Source organism: Equus caballus, chromosome 30 (assembly GCF_041296265.1).
Source record: "Equus caballus isolate H_3958 breed thoroughbred chromosome 30, TB-T2T, whole genome shotgun sequence".
In the NCBI taxonomy this organism is placed as follows: domain Eukaryota; kingdom Metazoa; phylum Chordata; class Mammalia; order Perissodactyla; family Equidae; genus Equus; species Equus caballus.
In genome coordinates, this window is record NC_091713.1 from 8,587,266 (window position 1) to 8,601,481 (window position 14,216).

Consider the following 14,216-nt stretch of genomic DNA (forward strand, 5'->3'; position numbering starts at 1 on the left):
ACATGCAGGTGGCAGGTCTAGCCAGGTTGGTGCTTGAGATTTTATTGAGGTTGCTTGAATCCCCAGTGTTTTATCCAGTGCCACAAGTACGTGTTTAAGACAAATGTTAGAATACTTTGTGCAGCTTACTGGTGTTGAAGTGACTCTCTCATTAACCCTTTTTACTAACCTTGCTATTTAAAGCAAACCCTTGAGAATTACTGGAAGTGAACGACAGTGCCAATTGGAGTAGGTATTGCTTGAGTGTGTTGAGGAGGAGGAAAAAATAAAAACCAGGATCCCTAGGTATCTTAACATTCCAAAATTTAAATTACATATATGTTTGTGAAATTAAATAGTTGAAGTAACCCGCCTTAATGGGTAGTCTTTATTATGTGTTGCTAAATATATATCCTACTTTGTTTGGTGGTCGCACTTAGTTGCACCCATGCAGACAACTGGAGCTCAGAAAATAAGTTTTAGATAGGTGGGAAATGGCTAACAGACTATGCAATTACATTAAGTAATGATGATACATTTTGGCCTATTGACTAAAAATATAGGTGATGGAATATGTTTAATTAGTTTGCCCAAAGAACTTAATTTAGTCTGTGAGGCATAGTAGATTGGAAATAGGTAGAAATGTTGTATTCATAATGTTAACCTAGTATTTCTCAAATGTAACACACACAGGTATCTTATGCGCTTAGGTTGGGAATCTGCTTTCCATGTGGAAAGCTGAATAAGTACAACTTTGGGGCATTATGTAGACTGGATAATTTCAGTTGTGATTGTAGATCCATTGTTGTTAGGGGAACAAATGTTGCATGTGCTCAGTAAGCCAGGATATCAATAATCACTTTGGTTAGGTGAGTTAGTGGGACAAGGCACTTAACCATGTGTTTAATTTGTAATTTTCTAATTTTTGCCTGGGAATATCTTTTTTTCTCCCTTTTCATGCCAGGATTCAACACGTACTTGCATCTTGACAAGGAAACAGGGGTTTTGCTTTTAAACAAAGCTGGATCTGTGGGTATGAGAAACTATAGTCAAAAGTGTGATGAGGTATGGTAACACAGGGTAGGCAAGTAGAGAAATGTCTTAGAGAAAGGTTCAGTTCCTTGTTTGTTGGCACTGTTCCAATCACAGTGCTGTACTGTGACATAGCAGTTACTCTTGAGCATGTCCAGTTGGAATATCTCCTTTACTGGAGGTTATGCAGGGATTACAGGCTGGAGAGCTGACAGTGCATCTCACTGATAAAACTTGAACTATTGTTTTTGGTGTGTTCTTTCCTGCCACTGCTTTAACAGTCCCTGGCCTTACAGGAAGTAAAATCAGTTTTGTGCAGTAAGATATTGTATACTTGCCAAAGCACTTAGAAGCAGTGCCACAAATTAGTATCAGCCAAAAAACATTTAAAAATGAAGCCACCGAGAACAGAGAGATGGCCAGTACAGTCCAATTTGTGGGACATAGAAGCTTTAAAGTATTAAGACATACAGAGAGGAAATCAATACTTCAGAAGAATGGTTGAAGTTTGTTTGAATGATAACTAATAGGATAATTTTAAGGTAGCTGTTAATAAGGTATCCTTGTATCTCTGTTGTCTGTAGTTGAGGGAGATGGGAGAGTTATCAAGTACAATGAAGGTTCCAACTTACTATTTTCTTTTTTGAAAAGTAATAAAGCAAAAAAAAATGCTGATTTAAATTTCATCTCCTTTTCCTTAGTCTGTCCATGTGAATGTGCTGTGTGGAAGAGTAAAAGGGCCCAACTAAATGTGTTCCAGAGATTCCAATAGGTATTCCAAATTAATTGCTGCTTGTACATTTAACACTTGTTATGTTGGGCTTCCAGGATCACCTTAATTAGGACTTATTTTTAAAAGATAGAGGAAAAGGAGAAATGGGTAACCAGGTGGATACATTCTGTAACAAGCAAAAAAAGTTGTCTGATCATTGCATACCTGAAGCATTGAGTGTTAGCAGTTGGTGGTCCTCTTGCATATGTTTAAGGTAGTATATGCACATGAGTCAAGTCCTTTCATCCTTATTCTAATGGTTCAGATTCCTTCTGTTTAACTTTTTGCAAGACATCTGTTTTAATGCCCTCCCAACTTGTAGAGTGTAAATACTTAGAATATGCTGAGGCAAAAAAGTGAGTGTAGGATACCTATGTCCTTGGTTTCCCCAAATCTGTCTGTGTCTGTACTAAATGCACAAATATTTTTATTAGGTTATAAAAACTTTGAAAATTGAGATTCTTTTGGATAGTAAAGTGATACAAATTCCTATCAAAGTATATAAAACCAACTAGGAAGTAAATTTAAATTGTGAAGACAGAAGGAATAAGAAAGCTCAGTGTGAGCTTTGTGCCAGTCCAGGGCATGTAATTTCGTGACCTGAAGTTAAAGATGATAAAGCCTAGAAGAAATTCGTTTTTCCCACTACATACTCCAGAATAATGTATTTGGTGAAATGAGAGGACTTGGGTGCTATGCTAATTTGAAATGTAGCTCTCAGGGTTTGCTCAATGAAATAGAGTTCTACTCTTGTCAACTAAAAACAATCCAATTGCTTCTGAAGAGCAGACAACCCGGTTTCAGAGTAAAAGGTCAAAATCATAAACATTTCTGTTCATTTGAGGAAAAAACCCATAAAACTGAAAAAATATTCATTTCAAAAGTAAGCTTTGAATTTGGATAGTAAAGCATATGTTTCATTTCACATGACACATCCTCAGAGTCTAAGGAGAAGAAACATTTCTATGGAAACTCATCTTCTAAGAAACCAGTATATGCAGGTGTTTACTTTGATCCCGAGGGCAGGCCATGTCATAGATGGTTTATAGCATATGGAACTTAATGGAAGTTACTTCTAGAAAAAAGCAGATAACACCTGTTAAGTTGACCTAAACTTTTAAACTGAACAGTAGAAGCCTCTTTAAATTAGTACTTGCTCGTAATGTAACTTTCTCAAGATAGAAATACTTAGGGGAAAAAGTCATCCTTATGTAGAAAATGAAGAGCAAGGTGAATGCAGTGGTTGAAGACTCTCGTATTTGGAACACATTAATCTGTAGTACTCACGTTACAAACTTTTAAAATGTGATACTTTGAAAAATACCTCGTCATAAGTTTTTTTAAAATTTAAAGCTTCCCTTTTAAGAGAAAATTTAAAGACGGAACTTAATGCTCAAAACAAGCTATGGAAGATACCAGTATTTGGGTGGTAGAAAATATTCGTATGTTAGACTGACCTGATTTGATGACCACTGGACTGTATTTTAAGATGCTTCCAAGGAATATTTTATTCTAGAGGACCATTGAATATCAGCAATCGTTTTAAGTTTTCTACTTTATTCATTAAAGTTTTCTGCTTATCCAAAGTATAGTGTATATATTAACGTGACTTTCAAAGGGGTGTCTTGACCCCTATCCACCAGATTTTTATCTAGGAATAGAAGGATTCAAACCCTATTTGATCCCTAGCTCTTTGCTGAAAAGTGCATAAACAGGAATCCTGAATTTATTATATAGACTTCCTCGCATTATATAAGCGAAGCAAAGGGAAACCAGCGATGGAGTAGAGGTACGTAGACTAAAGAGATGCTTGCAAATCAAATGATGTTACTAGGGATAGTCAAAAATTTCTTGTTGCCAAACTCAGTCAAAAAGCTACTAGTTAATTTTTAAATTCCCCGAGGTCCTTTTACTGAGATGTAAAAGAAAGCAGTCAAGAAGAAACAGAGGGAGGGGTGAGGCAAGGGGGAAATGCATAAAACACTAGCAGATTGAACAGTCGGTTTGATAGATAAGCCTTAAAAAGTGTTTAAAACTACTAATGACTACAATTCTATTTTAATCAGCTATTTAGCTGGTACCTACTGCTATATCACCTAGTGTGAATTTTCGGAATTAATGGAACAATGAAGGAAGCAGTGCAGCTGGAGGCTCCAAGTGGGCATGGAAGGTAGGTTACTCTTCTGGTTTAAATTTGCAAAGGGTTTAAGCATTTGGATGAAAGGGAACTCTACTTGCTTGTAAACATTTAGTAATTCAGCTTAACAAGCGTGTACTGACTTTTCTGTCAAGACACTTGGTTGGGAATGTAAAGATAGAAATTGACAGGGTTCTTGAGGACGAGAAGCTTAGAAATTGACAGGGTTCTTGAGGATGAGAAGCTTAGGCTCTACTTGTAGCACAAGTCAGTGACCAGTGAAAGTGCAACCGCTGTATCAGATGAAACACACGGAACCGGAATGAGGTAATTCTTATTCCTAGAGGTTAGTGAGCATTATAAAGAGAAGGTAGGAGAAAAGCATTCTCAGTGGAGTGAAATAGTTTGAGCAGAGGCATGAATTCAGGTCACGGTGGCCAGAGGCGCACTAGAGACAGGATTGGCAAAACTTGATATAGTTTGGACTTGAAGTTGAGGGACAGAGTGAAATTAGATTGGATTGGAGAGGCTACTGCAAGTGGAGGTGTCAAGACCTACTTGGAGGCCTCACTGAAGGTGTCTAGTATCAATGGGATAAGGGCCCTGGAGTATGTTACATAGTTTAATAATTCATTAATATATTTGTTGTAACATCTTAATAGTTCCAGAAGAAAATATAAAGGATTGATCAGATAAACTTAGAAAATGAAATTTAAAAAGGTAACCCAATGAAACGAGTATGTCACAACTTTGTTTTTACCCAGGTCTCCTCCAATTTATGCAATCATTCTGCTGTGAACATGAACTAACCTTGTTACTGGTGAAGGCCTTGGAAATTTTTGCCAGCCGAAAAAGAGGTTTCTCTCTTACTCAGGGTAAGATGTGATCGTAGTGTGCTAGAGCTAGAAGAGACTTTCTTTAATCCAGTTGCCCGGTTTTCTGTTACATATGTTAGTAAACGGAAGCTGAGAACATAAGTGGCCTGCAAACAGCTTATGAAATATTAGATTTGATTCGTACTCATCACTTTTTCCCCTACTCATGCAGTGTGCTGCCTCTTAAAACGAGTGACACTCACTCCCTGAGATTTTAACATAATTATTTGGTCATGATAATTTGAACAACATAGACTGCACTCAACTTTGACTTGTGTCGGTAAGAGTGGGCAGATGTTCTTGCACATTGTGCAATTTACTGTAATTAACTTTCCCTAATCAATGTCCAAGTCCTACCCTTGGTGGCTGCCAGATAATTAGGATCAATAAAAATCTCTTAGGATATGCTTCACAATGTTATTCTCCAGTAGTTACGGCATTTGGTAAACCACATAGCCTGTGCATCCCCACCCTCATGACGACAGCCACAAGAAGGTGGATGTGGGAAGAAAATGCTACATCTCTGGTTCATTGACCTGGAGGAGCAAGCCCCACTTACCTTATGAAAAGGGATACAGAACAAAGTTTCAGGACATCTCTTCCTTGCTCTGTTTCTTTAGCTCACCATATTAAGTAACAGAACCAATAATGATGCCATAATCCTGTCCACTGGTGTCTCTTTTCATATTTATCATTTCTTAACCAAGAAGACTTCCAGCTTGTGCTTTGTCATATTTAAAAGATTTTCTTGAAAAGTAATGTTAATGTTTTTTTAAAACCAAAAATAATTTAATTGCTTTGGAAAGGGAGAATTTTTTCCTGAATGAATAAATTCTGTGGACTTAGTTTGATGTTGGGTGCCTTGTTTGCTGTTTTTCTGGCAGCCGATTAAATTGTTACATTAATGTAAATAAGACCTTTATAATATGAGTGTAATCCTGCATTTCTTTTTCCTTTGCACCAAACAAGTTCTGAAAATATTTTCATGCATGCCATGTGCATATTTAAATTCTATTTATATAATTAAAACCCTGTATACTTCCAAAAAATATTTAGAGCAGTTAAAGACATTTATTTTTTGCAAGATGACTTACCTGTTGTAAGAAATGGAAGAATAGTGTCAAGCAGTGGGTACATTTTTTAACATACCAATTTGCAAAGTGATAAAATCCATTACTTTGTCTTAGAATAGTACTGGCTATAGAAACCAGGAGGTATTCCCTAATTTTTAACGGGACAGTAATACAGTTTGTTGTTTTTAAGGCAAGTTTTAGAATCCAACTGGGAGAGATTTTATTTCTTGAAATGCTGTCATTTGTATTCATTCATTCCTTATCACAAATTAAGTATGATAAGTCCACTCTATGCTGTACTGGCAGTAGATACAGGGTCAGAACAACTTTGTAAGTATTCATACGAGTGTTAAAAAAAAAAAAAAAGACTACCATTTACACGTAACTAAAAAAAGAAAAGACTACCATTTACACATAACTTTATTTACTTCATTGAAAGCTTTATGGTACATACAATGTTTATATATATAGTTGGCCTCAGCTTTGTTCTCAAGACTCTGCTCAGTTGCTGTTGTTGCCATTGGTTTGTTTTCTTTCAGGATCAAGGTGGGTACTTTCATATAAAATCTTATTTTTAATTCCTTCTCTGGCAATTCTTTCCTGGATTCTCAGCTTTGCATGATTATACCTACAATGAAACCTTGTGAAAAAGAACATGAATAAGTCATTAATAGACAGAAATTAATTTGAAATTTATAACAAAATTTAAAAAGCTTAGGTGACTATCTCAAGACTGAAAATAGCACTCCAAATTAGAATAGTTATATTTTTGGGTGGTTTGGTGTCAAAAATAACCTATGAACACATTTGTTTTATTATTATTAAGGTATATTTTCTATAAAATGAGGATTTCTATCAGCTTAGTTTCACTTGTTGTAGAACCTCATATAAATGGAACCACTTGGATGTACTCTTTGGTTTGGCTTTTTTTGATTAAGAAAACATATTTGAGATTCATCTATGTTGTACCAGTAGTTGTTAACACATTCTTCAAGTAGCATTTTCAGATGTGATGCCATAAGCAGGGAAGAAATGAGCACTAGATTGAGGCCTTCCTAAGTGAAGTATAAACCATAACTTAACATTAATAGAATGTCTAATGTCATGCATCTGTTCATGTGATAAATGGTATGAAATATATGTACATTTTAAAAGGCATTCCAGCAATATCATTTTGTAAGACAAATTTCCATTAAAAAGTACTTTTTTAAACAATAAAAATCAAGATTCTTCACTGAGGGTGGGAATCTCCCAATGGGAGACTGGTCTGAAAAGAGCTTATGCTTTGGAATTAAATAAAACTTATTACAATCGTGGGTCTTCTTGAATATTTACTGTACATACCAGCATCCTAAAGTCACCAAGATAAATCCTCCTACTCCAACATCACATGATTTTCTAATTCTACCTGTCAAAAAGAGACATAACCACCATAATTAATTATAATTATACATTACATACATTACATATATTAATCTATAAAAAAGTGGTTCACCACACAGAGAAATGTATATAAAAACAGATACTCACTAGTTAACAAAAAATGTCCAAGGCCAGCCACAACAGATCCTAATGAACCATATAGTATTGAATCCCGTGCACAGGGAATGTTTTCGACATCTAAAATTCCTAGGAGTTTAAAGGGCTAGGATAAAATAAAAAAGAACCTGGGTTGAACAAGGAAGTATTTTATTTCAGGGTGGTTTAGTAAAGATTCAACTAGAATAAATGTGCTTTGTGACAACTACGAATCCGTTTACATTGTCTTTGATCATCCTCCTTTGGTATACAATCTTAATCTTTACCTGGGAAACCTTGAGAATTTGACCAGAAAGCCCTAAGCAGTAGGATAAATTAAATTGTGGTGTTATGCCATAATTTGCTAATCGACTGGTTTCAGAATAAGAGCATACATTATTTTATGAGCTCTTTAAATATCTATGAATTTGGAAGTTTGGCTATTACTGAAATTAGAAAGCATAAATGCGAAAAGTAAAATTATTCTGTGTTTGCTTATAATATTAGTATAGTGCTTTTTGTTTTAAATTCCTTTAACAATGACTTCAGATTTTATTGGCGTTAACTCGCTGAACATCAGTTGTGTTTATAATAAATACTTCATGTAAAGATAAACGTGGGCAAATCTCTCTTTTCTGGTCTGTTTCCCCTTGCTTTCAATAATGAAGTTGCATGCACTTGATTGTATTTGGTTCTTTGATAGTATATGGTAACCACATCTAGGTGTGATGAAAAAAAGCTGGACATCCAGAGAGTGGGATTTTTGTCTCACCTCTGCCTCTAATTTCTGTAACCTGTAAGAGATATATATATTTTATTATCTCTCTGGCCCTCAATCTGTAATGAAGGGGTTGGGCCAGGTGATAATTTAAGTTCCTTCAAGTGCTAAAATGAATAGTTCTTAAATTCTTTTTCCAGTCTTCATTGCATTTATGGACTTGATCTTCATTAAAAACATACTCCTACCGTAAGCTTAGTATGTTTAAACTTGAATGTCACTCTACTAGCTGTACATTAGGAGTCTGGAGAGGGCAGGACAGACATTTTTTAAAAGTCACTTACATTTCACTAAAGTATTGTTAATAAAATCTTAGAAGATGTAGGGTACTGTTTTCTAAAACTTGATTAAATGCAAGTTTTCAGTAATGTAGCTTTTAAAAGGCAGCCACTTGTCCATTTAAAGGTTTCGCTTTTTAAATGGTAGTATGGTGTGAGACTAAAGGGTGAGGTGATGCCTAGAAGGTGTAATAGAAGGGAAAAAAATAGGAGGGAATGGGGGACAGTGATAAGGCAAGTCAGATTATAGGTTGAAACACGAAAATATTGTGTTTTCTCCTGTATTTGCTTCTTTGGCCCAAGCTTCTGCCAGAAAAGACTTGGTTCATAGTAAAGCAAAAATTATATACTCATCATTCTATTCCATTTTTTCTTTTGTCTCACCATGCTACCCTCCCCCCACATACCTAACACAGCAGATGCTCAGTAATGTTGCGGACTTTAATTATAAAAGCTCTTCAATACAAATCTTCATATGCAAAGAGTTGGGAGATTCTGTTTCTGCCTTTTCATTTTCATTTAGGAAAAAACTTGTTTCTTACCCTATCAGCTCAAGAGCCTAGGGAACTGTGTGGGGGGAGAGTGTGAGCTGCTATACAGATAGGACTGCTGGACTCCACGGTCCAGTCCAGAAGTACTTGCCCCACCTCCAAAGCAGCCTACTTCCCTGGGGGAAGGATGCTGGGGGGGTGGGGGGGCGCTGCGGTTAGTGCCAGTTTTAATCAAGTCTTAGAATCTGCAAGTGAGACCAGCAGTTTCTGCCACAGGGTGGAATGTTGGGATGGCTTTCACGTTTGGGCAAAGAAATCCTAAGCAGAGAAAATAAAAGGACCCATCAAGGCTTAGCCACAGCATGCCAAGCACTGCACACTTCTGCCAAAGACAGCACGAGTTCCTTTAAGGCTTCTGGGCTTTTTCATTTGGATTCCCTCCCATAATGGAGCCATAGTGTGACCCCAGGATACACTAGAATCTGCAGACAAACATTTTTTCACTCACTTGGACAAAATGCTATCAACCCCCGTTTTTTACTAAGAGTAAAATATACTTGCCAAGTACCTGAAATAGTGCTGCTTCAGTCAGCTAGGTAAGTCTCTTTTTGAGTTTTTTTTTAGAGATTTTCAAATCCCCCCCTCAGATTCTGATTCAGATCTAGGCTAGGCCATTGGAATCTTTTTAGAAATTTTGGAGTTTTTTTCTTGATGAATCAGATTGGGAAACACTGCTTTTAGATACTGTTTGGAAAAGTATAAATTAAAAAAATGCAAATAATGGGATAATCTTACCTTTTAAAGACAAACACTCTATTTAAAATGGTACCTCCTGAAACCAACATGGATAGAGACCAGGGATGCTGCTGGTAATTGTTCTACGATACCTATACCAGCCCCACCTCCAACAAAACTGGTCTAATGTCAGTGCCAAGGTTGAGAAACCAACATTAGTCTTCTATTCAGACAATCTCATAATTTAGGGCTGGCAGGGGCTATTGGTGCCAGGCCCTTTACATCTCTTACTTTTAATTCCCACAACCTCTGAGATTCTCTATGAAATGGGCCCAGGGGGTCTTTTAAGTACTGGCAGAGTGGAGATGGAAGTCAATCTGACCCCCAAAGCCTGTCATTTCCATGGCATCATGTAACCCTTTAGGGGTTTTATACATGAAAAAACCAGGGCTCACTCAGGTAGAAGTCATTTTCCAAAGGTCTCACATCTAGAGAGTAAGAGGACATGACAGTACATCTGCGATTTGCATCAAAACTGGGAAAGCTTATACAAAGACATTTGAAGACCACAATTTTCACTTTCCTAGTAGAGAATTCTCAGCCTCCTCGTAAAGCTGGAGCTTAGACTACTGATTACTGGTGACTTAAAAGCAGATCTGGAACACTATAAATGAAGAAATCAGTCTTCAGCATATATTACTTTTAGAAAGTAAACTGAACTGAGATTCTCAGAAAAGGAAACAAAGGGTCCAAGCCTTAAGTCCCTTTGAAGTACTATTTATAATGTACGAGCATGTAAACATTTCTTTTATTCCCTAGTAGTTTGCAAACTTAACTTCTGCCATTAACAAGTATTAGGCCTGAAATATAAACTAAGGAACTTTTAGAGTGACTTTTTTTTTTTTTTTTTGAGGAAGATCAGCCCTGAGCTAACTACTGCCAATCCTCCTCTCTTTGCTGAGGAAGCCTGGCCCTGAGCTAACGTCGGTGCCCATCTTCCTCTACTTTATATGTGGGACGCCTTCCACAGCATGGCGTGCCAAGTGGTGCCATGTCCGAACCGGTGAACCCCGGGCCGCCGAGAAGCAGAACGTGCCAACTTAACTGCTGTGCCACTGGGCCGGCCCCCTTTTGTAGACTATTTTTAAGCTTCGATTTAGAAAAGCAGTTTCACCAGCTCACCTTGACAGAACTAAGGGAAGCTCAGAAGAGATTTCTAAGCTAGAATGCCAACTTAGTAACTTAGAGGAAATCAGATCGAATAAGAGCCACCTCATTTCCCACTGCCAAACATATCTGCACCAGTGCCCATATTCCTCTCGTTGCAAAAGACGAACTGGCCCTGTTCGTATTTAAAACTAGTCCCAACTGCAGTTGATTGCTCTCTTGACTACTCAAGGATTTTGCTCCTATAGTTACCCCTTCTTTCATTTGCATCGTTTTTTCCTCTCTACCCATAGTCTCCAGCCAAGGAACATACAAATCTCGACACCCCTTCCCCCGCTAAGCTACCATCCCATTTTTCTGCTCCCTTTCACTGCAAAACTAAAATGACTCATGTGCGCTGCCCCACTTAAAAATCTCCTGTCCTCCCTTTAACTCACATCAATGAGGCATTTATCCGCTACACCCCACTCAAACAGCACCCTTCTAAAAGACATCCATTTTGCAAAATCCACTGTACTCTACATCAGCACGTGTGGCCGATAATCATTTGTTCTTTAAACATTTTCTTGTCTTCAAATATGACGGTGTCTCCTGGTTTTCTATCTCAGTGGCCATTCCTGGCAGCTTTGTTGCTGTCCCCTCTGATGACCCCTAAAAGTTGAAGTGTCCCCCACCCCTGAAATCTAGTCTCTTCCTAGGTGTCTGAAGGCTTTCAATTAAATGTCATTTATATGATGATGACTTCCCAAGTTTATAAATCAAACTCTGATCTCCCAAGCTTTTGGGAGAGAGCTGCTTACTGACACCTCTTCTTATATGTCAAACACCTTGTACTTAATATTTCCAAATCAGAATTATTTTCAAAGGCATCCCTAATCAACCAAGTTTCAGACCAAAAACCTCAGAGTCATCCTTGATTCCCTTTGTTCTTCAAACCCGTGTCCAAAGTATCAGCAAGTCTCGAAGGATACACCTGAACCAAATACATCCTGAACCAAACCACTTCTCACGTTCACTGCTGCTACTACCAAGCTGCCGTCACCTGCCATGGTATCACTCAGATGACATTCTCAGTTTTGAGCTTCCACGACCTTCAGTGAGGCTCAGATATCTGACACATGAAACTCCTCACTCGTGCTGTGCAGGTCCTACCTGAACTGCACCTACCCTTGTTCCGTATCCCGCTTGTTCTCTGGTCTCCTAGTCTGGGCGCACTGGCCATTCCTCTAACAAGCCTGGATGGATTGCTTAGCACACGATGCTTTTCTCCTGGACCTTTGCGTGGCTGGCTCAGTAAATGAAATTCTTACTCCCTTTTTGTTTGATTCCCCCAGCAGAATGTTCACAAGGACAAGAATTTGCCTGTTTTGATTAAAGCTATGTCTTTAGCACCTAGTTTACTGTCTAATACTTTGTAGGTACTCTATAAATATTTTTTGAATGGGTGAATTAATAAATTTAGAATTTACCTGGGGCACGTTTCCTGGTACACATGTAACACGTTTCATATTTTAAAGTTTTCTTGAAGAGCAAAGAATGAGAGCAGACAGTGTTTAAGGACTAGTTCTATCATGTATACTTGATAACTTACCCAGGTTTACTGATTCTCATAAACAATCCCTGGATTGTACTGGAAGGATCACTGAAAAATTCTTTCAGGCCTCCTTTTTTTTTATTTTTTATTTTTTTAAGATACCCTGGGCTAGTTTAATCATTGCTTGTGTTGTATTAATTTTGTTATAATCTCTTTGATGAGCCCTGATAGGTACTAGTGTTTCAAGAGCAATTTATTTACAGGCCATTTTTTTAACCTTGCCCCACTAAACTGGCAGTCCTCAGTTTTAGTGACCTGTACTTCATTTCACCAAATACATTATTTTGTTTTGCTAATGACGGACCAATTTAATTGATAAGATAGTGGTTCTTTTCTGTCTTGAATTCTTTAATTCTTAATGGATTAAACCACCCTAGGCCCCTTAAATGACAAGTTATCTCCTATCAAAGATGAACAATCAGGTACAAAAGAGATAAAAAGCCCCATTCAAGATCCCAGTGTTCTCACAAAACAGTCTGGAATTTTGCGTTTGTACTTAACGGTGCTTCTCGAAATATGTAAGTTTCAAGCGAGGGTATGTTTTGTTACACTAAGCATATTCCACATACTACGAGACATTAAAAGGCACCAATGGTGCATAAATTGACAAAATTTGTTTTGATATTAAATATGCAAATAACTTATCCAACACTTGTTCATATTAACCATTTGAAGATCTGCTATCTTGGCCAAATTTAGATGGAAAAGTCCCCAGAGAAGAACTTTGAAGAAGTGAGAAAAATTTCTAAGCTCAGCAGAGTATATCCTAAAACTATAGGAGCAATCTGGCACACAGTGGGTCTTCAGTAAACACTCATGATTGATCCAATGTTAATCTAGCTTACTACTGAAAATATTTTTTTCTCTTTTCTGAACATCTGTTACGTGCTCGGCACTAAAGATAAAAACTGGGCTCCCTGCTCCTAAGGAGCCCGAGGAAGACAAGACAACGTATGAACTCCCGGCATAAGAGATGCTGTGATTCGGCTGTGCCCGAGCTGCGCGGGGACGGGGACGGACGCCGCTCGGTCTGCCGCGGGGTCGGGAGGCCGGGCCCGAAAGCTAGTGCAGCTTCGGGACGCCGCAGAGGCAAGGGCGAGCCGGCAGACAGGCCGACAGCGAGGGCTAGGTGAGGGGCTTTCACTCACACGCCAAGGGGTTGCATGTCACCGGGGGGGGGGCGGGGGGGGCTGCGCCCGGACGGGAAGTAGAGCTGAGGGCCAGCTGGGGCCGGCGCGCCGACCGCTGTGGAAGGCGGCCGCGGGGGACGCGGCGCCGGTCGAGGAAAGGAAGGTTCACGGAGAACCTCTGTTCCTTCGTTTCCTCCGCCTGCTCTGGGCGCAGATTCCACGGAATAAACCACGTTGTCAGACCTGCGCAGGTCTCGGCCCCTGCTAGGCGTCGTGAGCACGCGGCCCTGTCCGCAGGGAGCCCGAGACCGCCCTCTCCCTGCGCGGGCTGTCCCTGCCCCGGGCCCGGCCCCCTCCCCAGCGGCCCTCCGCCCCGGCCGCGCGCCCCGGGGTACCTTCCCTTCCGCGGGCTCGCCCGGCTCCGGTGCGCCAGCCATGGGCGCGAGTCGGCGCCTCCACGCCGCACGGCGCGCCCGGTGGCCCCGCCCCGCCCCCTGCGCCCCGCCCGCCCGCGCGCCGGCGCCATCTTAGGGTCGGTCTCCGGCTCTCCTCCGCGCGCGGGCGGGCGCGGCCGCGGCCTCTTTTGTTCGGTGGGGCAGGTCCTCCCTTCCCGTTAGGAGCTCTCCAGCCCAGCGGGCCAGGCCCGCGGGAGGAGGA

General features: G+C 39.6%; 1 protein-coding gene across 1 annotated transcript; it reads right to left on the bottom strand.

Annotated features, from left to right (window-relative positions):
- Nucleotides 1-6,270: 6,270 nt before the first annotated feature.
- On the bottom strand, nt 6,271-14,112 carry COX20 (cytochrome c oxidase assembly factor COX20). Its single transcript, XM_023632756.2, has 4 exons — nt 13,955-14,112; nt 7,399-7,513; nt 7,213-7,276; nt 6,271-6,508 (listed from the first exon to the last, which is right to left on the bottom strand). Exons 1-4 carry the CDS (start codon nt 13,994-13,996, stop codon nt 6,370-6,372), a joined length of 360 nt encoding a protein of 119 aa, XP_023488524.1. The 5' UTR covers nt 13,997-14,112; the 3' UTR covers nt 6,271-6,369.
- Between the last annotated feature and the right edge of the window lie 104 nt (nt 14,113-14,216).

Excerpts from the sequence above, each read along its gene's own strand:
- COX20 (XM_023632756.2), bottom strand. The coding sequence starts at position 13,996 with ATGGCTGGCGCACCGGAGCCGGGCGAGCCCGCGGAAGGGAAG. Across the intron at positions 7,514-13,954 it reads GCGAGCCCGCGGAAGGGAAG|CCCTTTAAACTCCTAGGAAT; the intron begins GTACCCCGGGGC and ends ATTTTATCCTAG. Across the intron at positions 6,509-7,212 it reads TTGGTGACTTTAGGATGCTG|GTTTCATTGTAGGTATAATC; the intron begins GTATGTACAGTA and ends CTTTTTCACAAG.